Raw genomic sequence first — 24,384 nt, forward strand, 5'->3', positions numbered from 1 at the left:
TTGTTTTCCCGCGCGATGCGAACTATGACCCCACGTACCCGCATGTGTGACCTCCCACCCCCGGAACCAGCCGAAATCTCCGCCGATCGCGATGGAATGAATCGTAGTTGCGTTCACACTCAAAATTTGATAGGATTGGATTGGATCCGATCGCGATTAATCCAATCAAACTACCTCCGGAGGTAGTTACAATCCAATCGCGATTGGATCGTTTTGGATCGTTCCAATCGCGATTGGGAGCGTTCACACTGAAAAAATCAATCGCGATCGGATCGATTCAATCGCGATTATACTTCAATCGCGATTGAAAAAAATGAGTGTGAACGGGGTCTAAGTATAGCCAGCGTAGTCAGTCTGGTAAAAACTTCTTTTTAAGTAGCCTTCTACAAAACCTGTATTAAAAGTAAAAAGTACAGACCTGTTATTTTCTCCGGTTCCTTTATTGTCCTTAGTGACGAGCTTATTTTGATGATAGGCCTGACAGGGATTGTTAGAAATTGTATAGCTAGTTAAAGCAACTTTGTCTGCCAGCTTCAAAACCGCCAGACAAAGAAGTAGACGGTACGCGTGATGGTGGGAAATAATGGCAATAGAGTGTGGTCCAGAATATATATGAACTTATATCACGTGTAAAGGAATATTCATTCATTCTGAATTATGCTACACTGGACCTGACATGTGCACATGGTGTCCGACAAATAGTTTTCATGTCTGCTATTTATGTAAGAAGTCAAAATTAGTTCAGGGTTGAGGGAAACGTGTGGCAACAATTGGTTTGACTGAACTTTGTCTCATGCCTAGGGCTGTATATTCTATTTACTCTCCAAGCAGAGGAGGGGTTCCGGCTGGTTTTTAACGTGTTTTAGGCTTTCTATTTTGTCATGTTTTTGTCTCTTCAAACACCACTAGAACGCCCGACAAAAACGCATAAAACACGTAAAAACCAGCCGGAACCCCTCCTCTGCTTGAAGAGTACATTCTATACGGTGGTCCGGCTATAATAAGCGTATCGCTTGAATATGATTGCAACCTCACTATAGTATAGTATAGTATAGTACAGTATAGTATAGTATAGTATAGTATAGTATAGTATAGTATAGTATAGTATATATTATATTTTGTATGTCTGAATTTGTAAAAAAAATAATACCCTTTCTGGTGCTCAAAGTGGACCGGTCCGTGTACGTACGCCATAGCTTGCGTGGGGCAAAACCACAGGCTTAAGGGAGGGGCAGGTTTAATTTGAAGATAACCATTCATGGCGCGCACGCACCGGTGTGACGAGACAGACGTCATCCCGTGACGTACCTACATTCTTGACAACTATCGCCCGGGGGAGTTTGGCATGTCTGTCAAGAAACGTGTGAGGGAACAGATCACCAGCAAAGCGTGCAGAATACTAAAAAAAAGTATCACCTTACAGATTTAAGATGAAGATAGTAATCATTCAGCGGGGTGCCTTTTTTTAACACTTCTGGTAGTTTCGTTGGGAAGATTCTGTGTGTTTTTGGCGGCAGTTGCCAAGCAACGTTGGTAAAAATGTCGTCATTGTCAAGTGGCTTTGATCAACGTCGCTCATGCTGAACTAACAAGGGATAGTCAGGCACGGACGTAAACAGGACAATCCATTTTCTTACGGGAGTTACTTTTTTGTTTTTCATTACTATTGATTGATTAAATCGCAAAATATAGGTATGTACCCTAGTAGATAAACTTAACGTTGCATCAGTATGTAAGGAAACGGAAATAGGGTGCGTTGTATGTTTTATTATGTAGCATTTAGTCCCTCAGATTTACAAAACACCCCTACAAATGCGTCACAAAGAGATTAATGATGCGGTCCTACGCACAAGGTTATTTTCGGGCATTACCTCACGCGAAGCATGAAGGGCTATAATTACTGAGCTCAGCAGACTGGTTGTCAGTCTAGAAAAACCACCACCCAAGTCACACCGTGAGAAGCAACAACTTAACACCAAAACACACGAAGAGAACCCAAATTTGAAGCAAGCCGAGCCAAAGAGCGGTGGAATGGGAAGTTTAACAGACCATAACCCGGTAGGTGGAATTTCTAACATGCCTTTTCACACCAAAACAACTGAATTCAAATGTTAACGAATCTTTGGAAATCACAGTTGAACGACTTGTCTAATAGTTTACCTTGCGACGCCCTGAAAACTGATTTAAGCACTGGATTCCTACATTGCGTTTGATTTTAGGTGCGGCAACCGTCTTACCGATCTTAGATACTCATGTTTTATTCATTCATGACATAAAAACTGTTAGAATCTTTGTGAAAACTGGGTCTTCGTAGGCGACTGCTAAATTGACCTTGTTAATGCCCTTGGAACAAAATGGCGTGTCAATAGTCCACTCACGTATGTAGTTTGGTTCACAGCACGTCTTTGTCGCATACCCTGGTTAAAAACCAGAACGCACATTCTTACAGAAGCTGCCCTTTAGATCGTTCTGTATGGACAGACAGACAGAGCCTGTGTTGTTTGTGGTTAAAAGCACGACAATATAGGGTGTCTGGGCCTCCCATCATTTCCTGTCATGGCTGGCAAATATTTTAGATACACCTTCAAAATTATGAGTTGTGACTAAATCATGAACAAGATTAGTAAACTCTGCAGTGGTTACAGTGCATATATATTCATTCATTTGATAACAAACTATCAAGAATACAATAACGGTTGGTGTGAACTCTTCTTCATGACAAAACTGTACCTTTTTGCCGAAAAGTATAATCATGGACCAGAAAGACATGGCGTACAACGTATGTGCCAATGTCAATACGTAGCGTTATATATATGATAGAACGATTTCAGCATAGCTCACTAAAGAAGAAGCAGCTGTGAAATTGAGTAGTCTGCAAACCACTCACGTATACCGAACGGTTTAATAGGTCTGTTTTCCACCAAGTTATCTTTCTAATTCGGAAAGGTCAAGCGACTAGTTAGACAAAGGACCGTCTGCAGTTGAAGAATGAGAGGATTTGTGGAAGGCATGATTCAACAAGAAACCATTTAGTACCATGGTGATTCATTCTATAGCTAAAACCCCTGTGGGCACTAGTGTAACGGTAGAATGAAGTCTTGTGGGTTTCTTAGTTTATTGTGCAGCATTACAGTTAAACAAGTTAAGTAGACCGAATTCTAAACCGACTATAAACAATCATTTTTGTGTCTCTCAGACAAGCGACAGTTTGATTCTAGTACTAGTAGTAGGGAGTTTGTGTCTTGCATAATCATCATTATCATTCCAGGGTATTGTCCAATGTTGAAGCCGTCCCTTGGAGCATTCTATTTGCCTTATATGGTTTGCTTACCTTCGTGCGACATGATGCAATGTCAAAGAGTTTCATATAAAATGTTTATATATGCAAATAAAGCACGTTGGAAAACTAGAACGGATTCAAACTTCCGGCCCTGTTTTTTAACCATGTTGCCCTGCCGAAATTAGAATGATTGACCCAGTCAAAGGACGCTTAGTTAACAGACTGTGAGATGATTTCTATACGAAATGAATAACCAAGGCAACGTTTGAATCTAATAGGGAGTTTGTCTTGTACAATGATAATTATCATTCGAGAGTATTGTTCAATCTCGGCAGGAACCCCTCCTTTGGCACACTCTAGCTCGCTGTGATTCATGGTAAATTTACTTTTATCTGTACTATGCTGAATAGTTCATTATGAAACGTCCATGTCTGCAAACAAGGCACGTTTGAAAACTAGAGTGAATTGTCACCATTGTGCCACGCCGAAGGTCACAAGGTCGATCCGGTCAAACGACGCCTATCTGCTAGAGTATGAGCGGATTTCCGGTAGAAATGAATCACTGGCCAAACGTTTGGTGCCTTCTGATCTCAAGGACAGGGTAACGCTTACGTAGTCTGGGCCATACAGTATTTTTTTATAAGAATAGGTGGGGCTTGAACCTCAGGCTACTCATTACCTTCGCCAGGAATGTTATGTTTTCGGTAGCGTTTGTATGTACATGTATGTATGTGGTGATGTACGTGGGTATTTGTATTTATCAGTATCATTATTAGCAATGAGACAAGTCATTACACTGGGTCAGCCTAGGCAGCTTTCGCTGGTAACGGCTGACTCACAAAAATACAGAGGAACGTTTTTGTGTGGATGGACAGCATAACACGAGCAAGCATGGATTGATTGTATTGGTTTTTGGTATGTGGGTAGGTCTGGGCTATTCTATTGTGAGATGCAGTCTTTGAATAGCGTCAGCAGTAGGATGGGTCATAGGAAAATACGAGCTCTTATGATACAGTCTGAAAGACATCGGTGTATGAGGCTCTCTTGATGGTATATTGACAGCACATACCTAAAACGGAAAAAGTGTCACCACTATCATATCGGTCTGCTTGCTCGGACTAGGCAAATTCTACTTGTCCTAGAGTCTTTTTGTGTTATGGGCACATGCATCCCCTGCATTGACACCCGCACACAAAGTATGAAAGGTATAAAACTCTGCCGGTCCTAGACGGCGTATGTTCACCGTAGTTCCTACAGATTATACCACAGTCATGAAGAAACCTTAACGTTCTTGTGTTCGTCTATATTCTAGACACAAATTTCGATGCAGAAAAACAGACAAGGGTACAGTGAAAAGGTTCCAACCATCGTGCTTTCCAGCTACACGAATGGAGTTGACAACGTTTCCCACACTAACACTTACAAGGCCGGAGAGGTAGGTCCGCCTACATGACTAGCATTCTTATAGGCGCTGCTTACGGGTTCGGCTTTCTTGCTTATCGTGTTCTGTTCGCTATATGCATATCGGTCCTTGCTGTGCTCAGTCGTTGGCAGTGTCGGTGGGACTATGAGAACTGTCATACAATTAGAAGACAACATACTGACTGTATAGTATAAACAAACCAAAAATTCAAGCCTGCTAAGGAAACATATGATATCTAAAGTATCAATAATACAATTCTGCAAATTTCTGCGCAGGACAAGCTTTTGCTTTATTTTGCTAGTAACCAACCTCAACGCAAGATCATTAAGAAGACATGTTGCCATGTTTCAGACATATTCTAATATAAAACATGGCATATTGGAAAAAAGGCAGGCTTTTCACAAGGCGCATGCATTGTTTACATGGAGTAAACTTAAACTAGTATTTCAGTCATGGAAAGGCTCACGCACGTAGGCATACATGTATGTGTTTGTCAATATACAATTAAGGGCGAAAAATATCATCATACCTACCGTAAACAAATAGTAGCTGTGCAGTTTGGTAATCACATACATGAAAGAAGCAGATAAAGACTTGGCATCTGCGCTTCAGCAAACATTGTGTACGTGTGAGGTGACTCATTTCGTCAATAGGTTAGCTTAGAATCCTTACATGCCCTCTATTTGCATATTCAACTCTATACTGAGATAAATAGTATATTCGTGATCTAAGCAATCCTTAAGTCTAATACACGTCACCGAGGGCATAATTTCTAGAAAGACCTTCAGCATTCATCACAACAATGGTCGACCTCAACGGGTGAAGGTCACAAACATGGCGGAAAACTAGGCGTGTCGAATTGAGAAAGAATTTCGCTGTGAAAAGAGTCAGCCGCGAGAAAAAATCACAGTGTCATGGGATACTAGTTATTACAGTGGTTAGTCTGGGCCACTGCTGTCTGTTTTGGACTTTGAAATTCAACAGCTGTCAATCGATTTGCGTGCGAATCAGTCAAGTGAGTTCTGTTGGAAATGATATGGGTGAAAATCGCACCACACCGTCAGTAAACACGGAATATAATGGTCGTCATTTTGCTCTCTGTTCGTACCAGACTTACCATCAAAAGAAAGTTATGTTAAACTCTGTGTGTCGGTATGGGACATATATCAGAGAAAGCGTATTTTCTAAACATTTATAAAAGAAAGTAATACTAATAAGAATTATTTGTTTAAACAAGATAACAATGAATACAGTGGCAAGTGCTAGAAAGACAGCCAAAACGAACAAATCAAACTGTAACTTAGATGAACTCAGGTTGCTTATTACCTGATGCAATGGAGACTCCTCCTTCTTTAGAGGGGTGTTTTTTTTTTCAACTATTCTTGGGCTGACTGAAGTAATTGCTAATGCCTTCAAGGACTTACAAATGTCTTAAATGAATGCCCAAAGCGGTTGGTGGGTGGTGATCTGTGAACAGAACCAACGATACTGGTTCAGTGTAAATGTGGCACTGGCACAGGCTACATAAGGTCTAGACATCAGTTTTTATACAACCTGATAGATCAAATGAAATGAAATCAAGTCAGACTAAATTGAATTTCAAACATCAGTTCTGTACAGAAGATCGATCACAATCCTGTGACCTACTAACGCAATATCATTGGGATAATCAGGACCTGACGACTGATGACCCCATATGACCTCTCATCTTGCTACCCCCTACATTTGGCGAACTGTTTCAACTTTGTCCACGTCCCTTGGGCCGTAATGTGTCATTAATTTTAGATATTTTATAACCATGGCATTCAAATGAATGAACTCTAACCCTGCCTCCTCCCAAAACCAAGCAAGTACCCAATCACACTGCACTCACGGTGCTACTAAAGCTCCAAGAGAAATGAAAGCCGCCATGTTGGAAGTTGTTGACCTTGTTGACCTGACCTTGCTACAAACCTGACCTTATTGACCTATTAGTGTCGCAGCAGTAGTGATAGACCTCAATGACCTGCTAGACGTCTAGCAAAATTAGTCACTTTCTTATACAGCTTATCCGTATTTCTTACACTCTATTGTTCCCAGATGAATCTCATTCCACTGGAGAATTAACTCATTCAGAAATCGGGAGCACAGACAGTGATTTCCGATGGAAATTGTCATTGCCTAGTCGGTCTGACAAACGTACTTTGGCATTTTGATAATCAGGATCTGGGTATGATACTAGTTGACCTCTCGGCGTGGATATGGATTTGTGATTATACTAGTCCCACATCGATTATTCTATGTGTGAAGTTACTTTTTGAAAACTATCTTTGCTGGAATGTTGTTCCTTTTCTCACCTATTTCTGAAAACTTTTTTTACAAAACTCATTTTGTTTTCACTATTCTAGAGCCAGATGTCCCACCAGACGCAGCAGTATAACGAGGCGCGGGAGTCCATCATCCAGACCGCCAACATGGTCTTCAGCAGCTTCTCCGACCTGCCCAAGATGGTGCAGAACGCAAAACTGCTGGGAGAGGTAAGTCGGCATTATCCTAGCCTCTACCAGGCTCCAGAGGCGGCTGGAAAGAGTAGAAACTGGCCAAATAGACTGAAAAACATGAAAGAGGAGTCAGTCTGCTATAGGGGTACAGTTTGCGTGGATGGCATATTGGATCCTCTCTCCGTAGCCAACTCCCCTGGCATACTATTCACTCTATTTGGCCAATTTCTACTATTTTTCCAGCCATCCCGCGGGGCCTGGTAGAGGCTAGCATTATCCCACCATGTTGCAAAGTGGTTAGATGTACTTCTGACCTAATTAAAGTGATACTGTTAGTAGGTACAGCCTGTAGTTTGATGTTTTATTGCTGTCAATACTTGATCAAAGCTTTTTCCTATGGCTTCGCCAGTTTGTACAACTTTACTAAACGTTTTACCCGCGTTACATTACATAGAGGTAAGTCGGCTTTATCCCACCATGTTGTAAAGTGTATAGTTAGGGGTTAGATGTACTTCTCAGCTATTTAATGTAATACTGGTAGTAGGCGAGACCTATGAATGTCTGTAGCGTGGGTGTTCTGAGCCGGTACAGTAGGCAAGCGAGATTTTAGTTCCTTTTTTCTACTATATGTAGTATTCTGTGGTCAAGGATGTTCTTTGAGATAATCCTAATCTTGGTCTTATTTTTGAAGACATGTATATCTACTGCATTGAGTTAAAGAAACACTTGTTATGCTAGATTAATTTTGAGTCCACAAGTTCAAACGTGCTGTAGAAACTGTTATCTTTATCAAGATGTTGATTTATTTGATACGATATACGAGGTCTAGTCTGCAATGCGATGTTTCGTTGCTGTCTATACTTGATCAAACCTTTTTGTTCTCACCGGTTTGCACAACTTTACTTAAAGTTTGGAGAAAAAAAAAAAACTTTCGGTTTACCCCCCTAACATACGAATTCATCACATTCCTCCAAATACTATATATATATAGCTGACTGAAATGATGGATGTTATTTTCTCCAGGCGGCCGCCATCTTGATTCGCCTGATCAACACCAAAGCAGGGGAGGCGAAAGACGAAGACGTCCGGAGGGAGATGGTCGCTCAGGCTAAGAAACTGGCGGCGGTGACTCAAGACATGGTCACGGCTATTAAGGTGAACACTTTTCCTTCAAGTACACGTGAAATTTGTCATTTTTACAGTACTAGTAAAGCGCACAAAGTAATTTGAAGACAAGTATCTACTTCCACAAGAAACAACGAGAAAAAAAAATACACTCTCTCCCTGCCTGCCAAAGACCTCTCTCTCTGACAATAGATACCATATCTCTCTCCGTCTTTCTCTCTCCTTCTCTCTCTCTCTCTCTCTCTCTCTCTCTCTCTCTCCTCTCTCCTTCTCTCTCTCTCTCTCTCTCTCTCTCTCTCTCTCCCTCTCTCTCTCTCTCTCCCTCTCCCTCTCTCCCTCTCTCTCTCTCTCTCTCTCTCTCTCTCTCTCTCTCTCTCTCTCTCTCTCTCTCTCTCTCTCTCTCTCTCTCTCTCTCTCTCTCTCTCTCTCTCTCTCTCTCTCTCTCTCTCTCTCTCTCTCTCTCTCTCTCTCTCTCTTCCATGATACCTCTTACTCATTTTCTATCTCTCTTTCGCAACCTTCATCTTCTTTCTTCAATAATTCGTTACTTACTTCCCATTGGTACATGTATTGCTTTTCAAAATGTATACCCGTTGCCCGACTCACCCTTTTGTTCTTCCTCTGCACGCAGACCACCGTGGCGAATCCGGATGACGAAAGCCAACGCGAGATGTTCCGAACGGCAGTGGACGAGCTGATCTCGGCTAGTAACCTTGCAACCAGCAACGTCATCGAGTGCACCATGAAACTGGCCGGCACAATGAAGGTAACTTTGGCACAAAGCATAGTTTGACACTGAGACTACAGACTTAGTTAAAAATCTGAAGGGACTGACCAAATGTTTTTACAGGTAGCACATTTTGGTACATTGTCAGTGTTTTAAACGTAGCGAGTTATAGAACTTGGTTAATCTCAATGCAAAAACTATACGTACATTGTAGCCAAAACATGTACAAATATGGTCATAACAAACCGCCATTCGAGTGACCTTGTGACGTCAGAAAGGGCGCAGTGTAATGGCGGATCAGTTACCCTGAGGGCAGGTTCCACGTAAAGCTACTCATGCATTCAAGCGAACCAACGCAAACGTGGGAACATATCGTTATCTTGAAATATAAAGCACCAGAGTTTTTGTTAATGTGCAAGCTTTTTCTTATAGTGAAAGACAGATGGTTATATGTTTTCACACCTATCTGAGAGAAATATTACAAAGGCCCTGATGCAAACGCGTATGTTTATATCTAATGCATATAGAAATCGCCTGAGCGTATTGCACATCAGGGATGGGGTGTTGGGTATTTACAAGTCTATCAGGAGTTGTGACGATCTTTTAGCATCACATTCAGAATATGTTAACGGCCTATGAAAGTCCTAACACCCCTTTTCTCCATCTCCAGACATACGGTGCAGACGTCAGGCAGATTAAGTACGAAATGCCAGCCATCCAAGTCGGACAAGTCAAATACAAAACCTCGGAGGCTCAGGCTACAGGCACCGGTAATGTCAAGTACCAACTTTCGGGCATGCAGTCTAACGTACAGCAGGCTAACATCGCACAGCTACCAACCGTTCAGGTCGCTCAAGTTCATTACCAAGGTAGGTTTTAGCTACGTTAAAGCATATGCAAAAGTTAGTGTTTACTCCATAATGTTTATATTGTCCGAATTTTTAGCCTTTTCCGTGCCAGTTTTGCTACTGGTGACATGTTAACTCATTGGGGACTGGCTGCCTATATATGTCTACAAAGACACAACCGATACACTTTTTGTACTGAAACATCCATCCATTCATTCTAGTCATACAATAATTATCTTTTCTTTCATTCACGTAGGCGCGGAATCACAGTCAAGTGGTGGGCAAGTCAAATACCAACTGCCAGCGATGCAGTCGGGAGTGCAACAAAGCAACATCGGGCAACAAGGTTAGTAAGATTGTACATTACAGCTGACATCTATGAAAGCAACTTCGTCTACGTTTTCATGATTATGTTGATAAAGTTATTAAGACTCTTTTGATGTATCTCTGTTATATTTTAGATGGCCCATACCTCTTCCCTCATGACCTCAATGAAAAGCGGCCGATTTGAAATTCTCATGAATAAAAAAAGATTAAAACAAACATAATTGATTTGAACTTTGAACTTTATCTATCAAAAGACATTGCAGGATGAAAAAAGTCTGAATTGTGTTGATTATGTCCAATATGATCACTAGGGTATTTTACAGCACTGGCTGATATAGCTTCTTTTTATTCACTACAGTTCAGTTTGCTCAAGTTCAATACCAAGGCACGAACGCGCAGCAGGGCGGTGGGCAAGTCAAGTACCAGCTGCAAGGGGTGCAGTCAGGAGCTGCTCAGGGCAACGTTGTCCATGGCTTACCAACAGTACAGGTAAGGCGGGAACTGATTCTTATCATCATCATCATCTAGGCGTGAGGATGTCACGGATGGCCATAGCCTTTCTCCTCCAGTCCTCTCTGTCCTCCATTGCTCTTGGCAGATCTTCTGGTGTGCATCCTCACAGAGCTGCTGTATGTATGTCATGTGAGGTCTGCCTACACTTGCTTGTCCATGGTTTGGTGCTCACAGGGGGACGTCCCTGACGATCTCTCCCTCACTCCTCCAGGAAAGTCCAGCGTTAATGCCCAGGTTTAGGTGCTAATGAATAGTTAGTTCAATCCAATGGAGCAAACTTTCTTGAGCTCTGCGAGGGCTTCAACTGTGTGGCCATTTTAGTCTTAGTTGATGACAAGAAATCGTTTGTTCATCCGTCAACTAACCCCACGGATTCAAACGTGGACTTAGATAGGCAATGTATCAGATATTGTACAATCCCAATCACTGACAGAAAGTATCATATGCTACCTGATTGTCTAACCTTTATCCACATGTATTCATTTATTTCATCAGCTTGCCCAGGTCCAATACTCAGGGGCGGGCCAACAGCCAGGCAGTGGCCAAGTGACGTATCAGCTTGCGGGCGCCACACAGGGTAACATCTCCCAGACAAACGTCGGTCAGCGGAACGTCTCACAGGTAAAACAACAGATCCTGATCGCGTCGATTCAGTAGCGTGCAATTAGTCCAGCGTTTTGACTTCAAGTGATTTAGAATAACAAAATATATATGATGCCAAAATGTGAAAGGCTTTATGAATCTTATTTTTACTTCTGTCGTGCCAATAAAGTATTTTTCATACCGATAGTTAGTTCAATCTAATGGAGCAAACATTCATAGGCAATACGAGCTCTGTAATGGCTTAATTAAACTGTGTGGCCATTTATTTAGATTAAGTTGATGACGAGAAATCGCTTATTCATCCATCATCTAACCCCACCAGTTCAAACGTGTAGTTAGGTAGGCAGTATATCGGATATTGTACAACCTCAGTCACTGACGGAAAGTAGTAGATGCTACCTGATTGTCTAACCTTCATCCGCATGTATTCGTTTGTCTCATCAGGTTGCCCAGGTTCAGTACTCAGGGGCGGGCCAACAGCCAGGTAGCGGACAAGTGACGTATCAACTTGCAGGCGCCACACAGGGTAACATCTCCCAGACAAACGTCGCTCAGCGGAACGTCTCACAGGTGAGTCACAGGATTTTGATAGCTCTTATTGAGTAGTCCGGTGGTTAGCGGCCCTGCCACAGGACCAAGAAGTTGTGAGTTCGAATCCCGGGTGTCTTACATAACCGACTTGCTACGATCAGGGTCGCAGTTCCTTAGACGGGACGTTAAGCAGTGGTCTACTGTTCCGTGCACTGGTCGAAATGAGCTAAGGATAATTTCCTCGGTACATTGAACCTGTATATCCTGTACATAGTGTCTGTCTTCTCTTTGAAAAACAGCTCATCTGTCCAGTAAGTTAATGTGAGCTTAACAGGTTCGAGATAAATCTCAATTCCGTACTAAATCATTCTACCTTTAAGTGAATTAGAATAGCAGAATTGTATTTGATGCCCAAATGTAAAAAGCCTTGTGAATATTCCCGAAAATAATTTAATTTCAACAGCTTGGTAGAAAATAGGATATGGGAGATTCATTATACACAACCAGGTATTGATCTCACCGCTATAAGTAGCCGATGTAGGTGGCGCTTTTGCGGTGAGAACACTGTCCCAAATATGGCTAAGTTTGTATCCCCCCTCGTCTCGGTTCATCACCGGTGCTACTTATAGCGGTGAGAAGCAGTACTCCAGTCAGAAGCTCTGAAGAAGGTGTCTGATAGACATAGAAACGTTAGCAGGTGATATCAATACCTGGTTGTGTATAAAGAATCTCCCATATCCTTGTGAATATTCGTTTTACTTTTGTCGTGCAAATAAAGCATTTTTCTTATCATATAACCCTACCCAGGTGAAATACCAGCTTCCTGCCGACCAGATGCGCAGCGACGTGCGTTACGTCACGATGGACGGGGGACAGTTCGCGGCGATGGACAGCAAGCACAGCACGCTGGACAGCCGCAACGCCACCTTGGGCAGCAACCTAAGCGGTCAGATCCTTATTCTCGACAGCAGGTACAGCAACAACTAGGATCATTATTGCAATTAATGTTGTTGTTTTTCTAATCGTTTCTGTAGTAGTGCCTATCTCTGTTTGCAAACTTGCACCTATATGTTTTATAATTCACTCATATGTTTCATCCATTCATTCATGCATTTATTCATTCATTCATTCATTCATCCATTCAATCCTTCATGCGCCTATATCTTAACATGTACGAACATGGTGATTCATAATCGTGGTAAGAGCCTGCTGTTCGACACATCTGGCATAGAGTCACGGACTTAAAGTAGTGGATGCTACTTGAAACGTCTGCCCGGTTCCGAAATTATATCCAGTTGCCTGAGTAAACTGTTATTTGGCGTATCGTATTACCTGGATGTTTAAACTTCATCGATGTGCATACAAAGGTGTGTTCGCCTAAGACTATTCGTTCCATCATTGGCAGGTACAACACGCTGAACAGCAGTCAGTACGTCAGCGCGAACAGCAGAGGCAGCACGCTGGACAGCACGGTGACGTCATCGACCATGGAGTCTTTTAACGAGTCCTCAGTTTCCACCAGGGCTGACTACAGCACCAGGACAGACTATAGCGTAAAGACCAACTACGTGGACGAATCACAGGTAAAAAATGACTCTTTTTATTTGTCTTTGCACTTGCTTGTTTGCCTGTATAGGAAAAAATAGTAACTCAAGCGACTGAATAAAATGTTCATAATTTCATCCAGTCAATTAGTGAATATTTTTGGCGTATCTTATTACCTGTATATCTAACCTTCATCAACGTGTTTGTATGTTTGTTTTCTTGTTTTCTTGTTTGTTTGTTTGGCTTATAGCCTGTAACCTGACAAAAAAGGTTATGTCCCGATGACACAACTTAAGTAACTAAAGTCAGAGTTTGGTAAATGGTTAATACATGTACTACTATCAATACATTTAGATGTTCAAACAATTTCTTAATCCGTAAGTCTTATTTTATTCATATTCTGTGATTTCTTTTGATACATTATCAGGTGAAATACAACTATGGCGTGAAGAAGGGGTTAAAGGGCACGGCGCTGGTGAACATGAACGCGCTGAGCCAGGACCGGAAACGGAAACACGACGGTGACCTCGAGCAGGAGGTCAGGTTCGTGGAGGAGAAGAAGACCATCTATGAGGTCAGTGATCAAAGCCCTCTTCACTCATTAGCCTGGAGTCCAGCCTTTTGAGCTTTAGTCCGATACCCAAGATCCGCTCCTCGCGCTTGGGAGGTGGACTAAAGCTAAGAAGACTGGACCCCAGGCTACTTCACTCTTAACATGTTAACTTATCAAACACTACATTCTTACAGTCCATTGTTTTACCTCATGTATTGTTTGATCTCTTTGGCATTTTGAATAGCAATAAATTGGATAGGCCATATAATAGTATGTACATGATTGACTTCCAAACTACCATGAGGTCTTAGGAAGAGCGAGAACTGTTGCAGCAAAAACCTAACAACATGAAAACGGATAAAGGGACATTGAAATCTATCGAAAATAATTGGTCTGTTTGGATTATCGAACCATGTACGACACTTAAGTCATGGATTCTACGATGTACCACTCTTTTTATAAAATCAAAGCTATATGTATGTTACATGAGAAGATCTGAGGCCTTTACTGGTTAAGCATGACTGTAATGACTTGATGGTTTATGTTCCAGTGGGGGATTGACAGAGGCATGTCCGGGAAGGCCATAGTGAACCTGGACGCTCTGAGCAAGCGGAAGAAGCGGATGGTGAGGAGGAAGAAGATTGTGGAAGGATACGGGGAATACGAGGAGGTTGGTGATCAAATAAGTCATGTTTTGAAGTGAATCGACGGCAGTATCTATTCATCGGTTTAGCTGTTAAGCACACATATCCAGGTCTGCCCAACTAGCATGTTGCTATTACAAAGGGCTAGCTCTGCTGACAAAGTCAAGACATTACGTTGGAATTACATAGCATTATATACCGACACCATAGAGAAAGTTAAAAGTATAGGCTTTCCGACGAAAGATGGATGTGAACTTATATCAGCATTAAAACTATCATAATAGCTTACATGTTTCGGTTTAAGGTTATACTCCTAGATTTTAAGAAATCAAATGCAGACACGCAGTTTTGACTATATCTACCACCTAGTTCAACTGACCCATTTCCCAGCAATCTAAGATTCTATTGGTCAACATTCAGAATGTCACGTATGCGTATGCGTAATACGTATGCCAAGTCAACGTCTTAAATGTAGTTATATTCTACAATCTACTATTCAATTGGTCAACTTTATAGAATAGCTAGTGTTCTTATGACGTCTGCAGAGACACTATGTTGACTGTTTTTACATTCTACAATCTGCAGTACAGTGACGAGTACAGCGATGGTGAACTTGATATTGACGACGACCTTGACGAGAAGAGGCGACTGGCGCGACTGAGGATGGAGGAACCCTTCATCAAGCGCACCACCATCATCGTAGAGGTACGGCTGTCAGGAGTCACGTGACTATGACGTCATGTAGCGTCATTCATGTTGTTGGGTCAAATTAAGTAACCTTTCGTCATACACGTCAACTGCCATCGTATAAGTTAGTGGTGTATAATCGGTTGTTACGTAATGTATAGTAGTCATTTTGTTGGATTAAGCACCCTTTCGTCAAGCGCTCAACTTTTACCATAGATGTTGACTGGGTCTGATAGGCTGTTAAGAGTGTCTATAACAAAATGTAGCGTCCACCATGTTAGGAGTTTAAAGTCGCCGATCAGATCTCTATACAATGTTTAGTTATCTCAAAGGTCTTTATAACGCATTGCCAACCAGATCTAATGACAATGATGTCCTCTCATCATGTTAGATGTATAGACAAATGTAACTATGTAACCGCTGTAGGTTGAAACTTCTTTTTGTTTTTCTTTTAGCTAATTGAGATTTTGTTTTCACCACTACCAGAGTGATGAGTTCCGTTCGACAATAAGTACAAATGAATGGGTTTCGTTTGATCATACCACATCTTCTTAGATTTTGTCTGTGAACTGAGTTAAACGTAGACAAACATGTATCTGTTGGCCAATGGGCATGTCTATTATGTGATTGTAAAGTGTAAACCCTGCACCAATTCAACACTAGAAAGGCTGCCATTGCATGGGTAATTAATGCCCAATGAAAATCATTATTACGATTATTACTATTATAATACTAGAGTATGCTAGGTGTTTATATGGTAATACTCGTGAATATGTATATAGTTGTTAACATGTGACCTCTGCTTAGTCCAGTGGGGCAAACATGTACAATAAAGGTCTTCATTCATTATTTTACAACGTAGACTTGCCTGTTTTTCAGGACAACGGCGAGGAGTTGGATATGGAAGACGTCTCGCCCAACTTCGAGGCGTTCTTCCGGAACATGAAGAGAGGCGAGCCGCGAGATGACGTCATGAAGGAACTGGAGGATGCCGTCGATCTGTCTGATATCATTCAGATTGATAACTTAACGGTAAGCAAACCTCTTCTGCATCTTTTTTTGTTTTTTGTGGCAATCCTCATTAGACCGAGAGAGCTTGCATGCGTAGAGGCGGCTTACTGTGTATGCAATACAAGTAAACAAAGAAAGAAACAAGTAATAGGAAACATCTGGATTTGGATGAAAAATTGCAGTATCTATCAAGCTCAATAGCAAAATGTTCTTCCTGTCTTATTCTGTTGTTTGAGAGAATGTCAGTTTTATTAAAGTTCAAAATGTTTTATTTCATCGCTGCAGCCGGAAAACCTGAATGAAGGCCTTACTGAAGCTGAGGAGAGAAAACTTAGTCCAGAGAACATCCCTCCCGACTTCTCTGCCTTCTTCGCGACGTACATCTCCACCTACGGGTGGCCCAGCGATCCGGAGGTCCTCGGACCCGGAGCCAAGCCGATAGAAGAGCTGATCGATGCACAGAACCTGCTGAAACCTGACGTAAGCATCCGTGAATCATTTCATCCGGTTCAGCACTGGATACTAGTAACAAGGATCTTTTATGTTAACAAAGAGAAACAATCACATCTGATGTTTCGGGGTGACCTTCTGCCATCTTCCTCAGGGCAATTCTGACTACTATTTCACACTGCACGCTAGGTGGCGCTGCTTACACTACGTTCTCAAACGATCCAAAGAACCTGCTGAAACCTGACGTAAACATCTTCATATGGTTTCATCCGGTTCAGCACTGCATAACAAGGTTCTTAACAAGGGCGGTACAAAAAGTTACCTGTGTGCGAAAGAACTTGTAAATACTGCATGTCAAACACGGTGGAAGACGAAACACATTTTATTTCAAGTTGCCCCTTCTACGGTTAAGAGAGAAAGGCGCTGTTTAAAGAGGCCACCAAATTCCATCCAATGTTTACAGACAAAAAGAAAACTACTCTCCTGTTAACATCACAAAACCCACAATTACAGAAAAAGTGGGATCATTCGTCTTTCACTGTCTCGGAAAAAGAAGTCAAACCCAAATAAGATAGAATTTAGTGTAAGTATTTAGACTAGATTAGTCACATGCTATATTGTTACCAATTGTCTGTCCGTCCTTCCATGTTTGTGTACTTGCAATTAGCCTACGGGCAAGAACTTCCAATCAACTTATTAATAACAACAAAGACATGCAATCACAACCGACGTTTCGGACCATCTTCAACAGAGCAATTTTGACTATTGAACACCGCAGGCTAGGTGGCGCTGCTTACAATCCTTTCCTAAACGTTAAGTATAGGAATATTCGTGACACCAAATGCTAAGTATTGTCCAACAGGAATAATTATTGTTATCGGATCGCATGCAGGTGCGCCAGAGCGGTTGCTTAACTCATAGACGTGGCAAATCTGGCATGGACGTTACAGCAAGCATCTAGCACTAATTCTATGTCCTTTCTTAATTTCTTTAACCTGCAACCATTATTTTGCATTTTCAACTTCTACTGGTCGACGAGTATAACAAAACTTCGTCGTAATGAACCAATGTTGTGCAAACACCGTGGTAGAGTAGCCGGGTAGTTGTGCAGGGTTAAGCTATGTATATAAAAAAAAGATTCTTCAACTGATTAAGTTTTTTTCCTCAGGACCCCGATCGCGATGGTGCAGAGTCAGTGTTGTCTGAGGCTGAAGGGGGAGCGTGCGGGCCTGATCTCTTGGGTGGTGGTGGAGGGCCGACAAAGGTGAACTGTTCTGTATTCATTTTTTTTGCATGGTCATATTACATTTTCCGAGACCCCAGACAATTTTGTTTCTGAATTTCTGAGCCTTTAAGGACCCGGTCTCATTCAAAGTGCTGTACACTAAATTATTTTTGTTGATTGTCAAAACTGCCACGAACGACCACTCAGGGGGCAAATAAAATCTGGTCTATATTGACAGGTGGTCACTATAGACAGGATTGTTAATTCTTCTGTCAATAGGAAGAATACCGAAAGGGGCCACTGAATCGGTAACATAAGTGAGTAGAGACCCCAGGCAATCTCGTTTCTGAATTTCATTTTTGAGTTTTATAAGGACCCAGTCTCATTCAAAGTACTGTACAAACAAGAGGTTCTTGAGTTATGCTGACTGCAGTACACACACACACACACACATACGCAGAGAGAGAGAGAGAGAGAGGGAGGGAGAGATAGTGAGACATACATACAGACAGACAGACAGACAGAGACAGACAGAGACACTAAAACTATGTCTCCATTTTTCATTGTTGTTGCTTGTTGTCTCCCAGATGTTCGTTTTGCCGGACTATGACTCCTACTTCCGCCAGGCGAAGGCTAAGCCACAGGGGAAGTTTGTGCAGTGTGATCTTGGAGACGATATGTCAGACGGCACCCGGAAAATTGCGGTTGGATTCATGATACCTTACAGAAGGTGGGGCTTCACATTATAGTTTTATCACTACATCCATTTTCTACAGAAAGCGGCATTTTTTATCAACTTTTTTAAATGTTTCTTGCGATCTCGGTTAGCATCGTCAGCATATGAATCAGAACCAAAAGTTCATTTGTGTCTTTCGAACTATATATAGGCAAATTGATGTTTTGCCTGGATTGGCGCCAAAAGTTAATTTGTAAATGTCGAATTCTATAAATTCTTACCTATAGTTGGTCCATTCTGTGTATATCTCAATGCAGTGCTAAAAAGACGTCCCTAGATACTTTGACATGTTAGATACCCTTATTACCCTTTTTATTGAAACATTCATAAACAATTCATAGTGAGGGCACATTTAAGTCGTTAGCATTTTTTCATGACGCCACGAAATACGTTTTTTTACCTTTTAAACATCAAGGATGAGGAAAGAAATGAATCGACTTATACTTGTAAGATCTATATGAATATATTATGTTTATTTAGATGGAATTTTTTTTCTTATTTTCAATTTCACCTTTTTGGTTTGTCTAGGATCGTGTTGGCATGCGCGCCTGCCGACCAACCTCGTAAGAAGGCGCAGGCGCAGTTGGTTCGCGTCCTGAAGACGTTCCAGTCGGTTGCAGTGAAGGTGAGTTAAGTTATATTTCAATCATCTGAGTAGCCATTTAGTTATTCCTCCATCGGTCAGCAAACACAGTAGAATACATGATGTGACGAGAACAGCATGGTTATAAAAATTATGCGCACATAAACACAGTTCAGATGCATGCGCACATAGTTCAAATTTTAGAACATCAATTCTTTCAAAAAGATATATAACTATCAAGTGCAAAGTTTCATTCATCATCAGGATGTAACATTCCCTCCTAAGAATGTCTAAACATGCGTTTCAAATAAGGTTCAAACTGTCTTCCTAAGAAGGTTTCAAGTTGTCGTCCTACAAAGGTTTAAAATTGCTATAAAAGGTTTCAATTTGCCTTCTTAAAGAAGTTTAAAATCGTCTTCCTAAGAATGCTTCAATTTGTCTTCCTTGTCGATGAAGACAATCCGTGCAGTGCTGTCCACACGCACACGAGTGGTCTACAAACGCACCTACAGGCGGAGAAGGGGTGGCGGAGGGGGCGAAAGCGAGAAGAAGAGTCAGACAGAGGTAAGTCTATTGTATCTGTATCTGTAGCTGTGCAGGCACGCGGCACGCAGGCAGCTGCTTATATTACAGTGAACGGCCTGTTGTACCTAATCTTTATATCTAACTGCAACCTTTCTTTAAATCTATCTTTCGTGTTTTGCAAAAAATGTTGAGAAACCACTCTAATTTTCAAACTGGTTCCAGCTACAACAAGACGAACTCATGAAGAAGTTCCAAGAGGCGAAGTTGAAGGTCAAGGGTCGTGAGGCGGAGTCCTACGGACAGGCGGAGGGGAAGCTGCTGGAGTCGAAGGCGTCGCTGGCGTCAGATGCGGCGGAAGCTAAAGCTGCCTTCCTGAGGTTCGCTTCTCTCGGGATAAAGGGGCAAGGCGGTGGCGATGGTGACGATGGTGAGTTGTAGCTTCAATATGATCACCAAGCAGATCCAACGAGTGCAAAGACCGTATCCAACTGGCAGAAGAAGTTTTTTGTTGCAATCGGGTTGCAACAAGAACTTCTTCTGCCAGTTGGATTGCAAAGTCTTTACGGTCTTCAGTGCAACGACCGTATCCAACTGGCTGTGCAACCCGGTTAACGTGTCACCAAAATGTTTCAGATGCGTCGTGGTCGAAGTCGGAGGTTGTCGTGTCGAAACAGTCGTGTGCCGAGCTGGCCGGACTTCTGATGCAGTTCCAACAGGCCTACCAGGATGTGCTGGATGCCAGCATGATCTTGGGAAAGCACACCACGGTAAGGGAATAAATGAAGTCTTATGACGGTCTTACCGAGGCATGTTGTACAGTTACCAAGACTGGACGACAAAATTCGAATGCATGGATGAATACACGAATAAATGAATGCATACAATTTAGTGCATGAAAGTAGTGTTATAATGTTGTCCCAGTATTCTTACCAGGGTGCACGGAGTACGAAGGATGGAAGGGTAAGGGAATGAATGAATAGATGTATTAGATGGATGGACCGATGTGTGATTTAAAAAATGAATGTTAGAACAGAATGGACAACATTCACATTAAATGTCATTATAATTACCAAGTTTTAAGTTAATATTATATGGGATGTAGATCACTGTTCATCACCGTTGATTGAAGTTCGCGTCAAGGAACCACGTCACATAGTTAACATGTATGGCTGTGAAAAAAGACTACGAATGCTTATTGGTCAATGGTCACGTGCAGGTGGAGTGGCATCAGAAGTGCGTTGTCAAGACGACGAAGTTCTTCAGTTTCTCTGCCATGACGGTGGTCAAAGGAGCGCGCCTCTTCACCAGCTCCTCCAACATCTCCGAAACCAAGAGCAACTTGGCTCTGGCCGCACAGTGAGTTAAACTTTTTTTCTCATTTTTTTATTTATATTCGATAGTCGAGGTGACGATATGTTGCGATCCGCGCAGGGTGCAGGAACATAATCTCCAAGCAGATCTACACGGGGCGCTGGATATCGTATATGCTGGGCAGAAAAGCTCCAATCATCCAGATAAGGCTGACTGGAGCTTATCTGGCTGACTGGAGCTTCTCTGGCTAGCATATACGATTTTCAGCGCCCCGTGTAGATCTGCTTGGAGATAAGCAGGAACATGCGTACAGCTATCCGTGAGTCTCAAGAATGAATGACCACGTCTTCCGTCGCTGGTATTTCTCGGACCACAATATCTGGACCAATCAGAATGCGACACGTTCTCACCACGCGAAAACATATGGTCTTGATTAACGAAAGCGCTAGATCCCGTCTCCGCTGAAAATTTCATTTTCTGTTACTCAAAATGCGATTATAAGGACGCACAATCTTTGAATGTTTGTATCATATATCAAGAGTTGTGACATCCATTTAATGGCTGATCCACGAACGAATCATGATATGCCTTTTGTCATGAGGTACAAAAGCAACAAGAAATGTAACTCCTTTCGATTGATAGGCATATCATGATAGGCCTTTTGGCCTGAGATAAGAACGGAAGAACGGAAGAAGGAACATTACGGTAGCTCTTATCGACTGATAGGCAGACCTGGTCCTCCATGTCTAGCCCGATGATTACCAGTGAGCTTAGAGTTCGCCTATATATAATGCCTAGTGGTGACAACTTCATGTGCGTTCTGCAATATTGATAGTGTTAGAAGGGAAAAAAATTCTGGAATGGTTTCAGAATTGTGATGACTTGTTTCAGGGATCTGACAACATCGATAGACGAGATGATGGGCGTTTGCCACGAAAGGTTCCCGGATGAGAACGCAGTGGATGCTGGGAACAGTGTAGAGCCAGACAAGCTTCTTGAGGTAAGAGGACAGTCCTTGGTTTGATTAAGACCTTACCTCATATAAATTCCCATTTTGAAATTACGCAGGGGTATAGATACCATGTCATTCCGTTATGCCAACAATTGATAAAAGAAGTTATGTTCCCGTAATTGATATAGATATTCTGGTCATATGTGCGGACTCAATTTGATGGACTTTGATGTCGACTTGTCACTGAAACTTTCTTTCCATCTAAGTCCTACATACCTATTTCAAAGGACTGTTTATATCTAAAAGTGCTTATCACATCAAGTAATGATAATGATGAATGAATGAATGAATGGTTTATTCATGTAAAACTTTGCAGCCCTTGGCTGAAGTACGTTTCACTCACATCAGTTTAAAAACAACGCAACTATAACAATACAGATAAAATTTCACACGAAACGGCACATATTCGGTAGAATTAAAATAACAGAATAACTATTACAGACGTCACACTGTGTATGGTTGATTTGAACAGTCTGGTTCGCGTTACAGTCGCAAGTTTGGTTTGCGTTACAGATGCAATGTCATTTCTTATCTAACAGTCTCTGTTGATATGATGATATTTTTGCATGTCCCTGATCCTATGATAATAGTAGTGACACTTGTACTACTAAAGGAGGTCTTATTTTTCATACTGTCAAAACCTATTGACTACTTTGTTTGTCCAGAAGCTTGTATGTCTTTTGATCTTGCTTGTCAAATTCATTCCAAACATTCGTAATATTCCAGCTGCTGAAAGCAGTGACGAGCCACGCCCCGAACTCTGACGTAGCAGAAATCAAGGAGTTCAAAGAGCTTGCCGCCATCATGGCGGAGTCACGTGGCGACACGCGGATGGGGAAGGCGGTGCAGGCAAGGATGGAGCTCCTGGCCACTTATCTGCAGAACAACCCCGACTACAGTGGCTTCGACTTCGCTGAGTACAAGAAACGTATTCTCGGCTTCTAGACTTACTTAAAGGCCTCTGAAAAATACACGGAACGTTTTTTGGCTTCTAAAAATGCTTTAAAGCCTCCAGAGAATATATCACTGGCTTTTGCACTTATCAAAATCATCAGAGTTTGCACAAGACTAGTAGCAAGAAACTTATCTTAATGTTTTGTTTGCCAGTACAATAAAGTAATTCTGGTCATTTAGACTTAGATTCTCATAAGCCTTAGCTGCAGTGCAAAGTTTGTAGAATCCTTAAGAAAGCACAAGAAACGAGTTTTCGCATCCAGGAAGTGCAGGAACCGGATTCTAGGTTTCTAGAAAACATATTAAAAACGGTTTATGGTCTTTTGGAGAGTCATATGTTGTTGTTTTTTTATAGCAGAAAGGCAGAAAAGATAAGAACAGTTGTTAAAATAAAGAATGGAGATCTAAAGATAAAGTGGATTATGGTGAACTAGTGACTTAACAGAACATATTCTATTGCGTGGAATACATCCCAGTATTGTCTAGGCTATTGAAATGAACCGTATATATTCTAGATAGTCAAAGAAACGAATATGGCCTTATATTCTAAACTAGCAAACCAATTACAGACTTGGAGGGAGTACTTTCAGAAACTGGGCACTGACAGGTCCATATTGTTATACAGAGAGTAGTATGCTGCATCAAATAAGATCTATTATGTAACATCTGCTTTGCATTTAGTAGTAACTTGAGATTGAGGGGTTTCGGATCACAAGCATCAATTGTAACGGGTAGACCTAGAACACTGTGGAAATCGGTTACTTGAGGTTAAGACTGATACAAGAAATCGCTAACATATGTATGGATTCAATATCGTTATTAATTATATTTATTTAAAAAAAAAAGCTTTTAGATGCATCAGTCCTCTAACCAGGTATTTCTATCGTGGACGATTTTGAGATGTGGTTTTTGCAAATATGCTATCCGAACCTGAAGGAATATGGAAAATGTGTATCTATAAAGTTCACACTAGTCTGCAATGGTTTGAACTGCTTCGCCAAACGTTGATACTAGCGAAATGAGCTGTTGCAATGAAATGTTGCTTTTTGTATTCATCAATAAATTTTGTCTGCTTATTTATAGGATTTTGCTGTTTCTTTTCCCTGCACCTAAACAGAGCCGAAACACAAGTGGATACAATGTTTTCGACTATATTTCATTGGGAATATGAACATGTTGAACATTGAGCACTTGAAAATTAGAAAAATGGGTAAATATCGAGATTACAATCTATTTGTCTACTTCTCATTTGCAAGGCTTGCTATAAAGTTCGACAAGTGGACATAAAAAG

General features: G+C 41.6%; 1 protein-coding gene across 1 annotated transcript; it reads left to right on the top strand.

Annotated features, from left to right (window-relative positions):
- The first annotated feature begins 1,907 nt into the window (after positions 1–1,907).
- LOC136425532 (uncharacterized) lies at positions 1,908–24,173 on the top strand. The gene is made up of 26 exons (XM_066414449.1): positions 1,908–2,058; positions 4,593–4,715; positions 7,091–7,219; positions 8,207–8,338; positions 8,940–9,074; positions 9,706–9,904; positions 10,140–10,229; positions 10,569–10,699; positions 11,219–11,344; positions 11,771–11,896; positions 12,665–12,828; positions 13,263–13,440; positions 13,830–13,976; positions 14,506–14,625; positions 15,185–15,304; positions 16,166–16,318; positions 16,583–16,777; positions 17,916–18,011; positions 18,560–18,702; positions 19,237–19,333; positions 19,748–19,855; positions 20,039–20,243; positions 20,450–20,583; positions 21,033–21,172; positions 22,019–22,127; positions 22,866–24,173. Exons 1-26 carry the CDS (start codon positions 2,032–2,034, stop codon positions 23,082–23,084), a joined length of 3,546 nt encoding a protein of 1,181 aa, XP_066270546.1. The 5' UTR covers positions 1,908–2,031; the 3' UTR covers positions 23,085–24,173.
- The last annotated feature ends 211 nt before the right edge of the window (positions 24,174–24,384 follow it).

The sequence above is a fragment of the Branchiostoma lanceolatum genome, chromosome 19, assembly GCF_035083965.1.
Source record: "Branchiostoma lanceolatum isolate klBraLanc5 chromosome 19, klBraLanc5.hap2, whole genome shotgun sequence".
Taxonomy (NCBI): domain Eukaryota; kingdom Metazoa; phylum Chordata; class Leptocardii; order Amphioxiformes; family Branchiostomatidae; genus Branchiostoma; species Branchiostoma lanceolatum.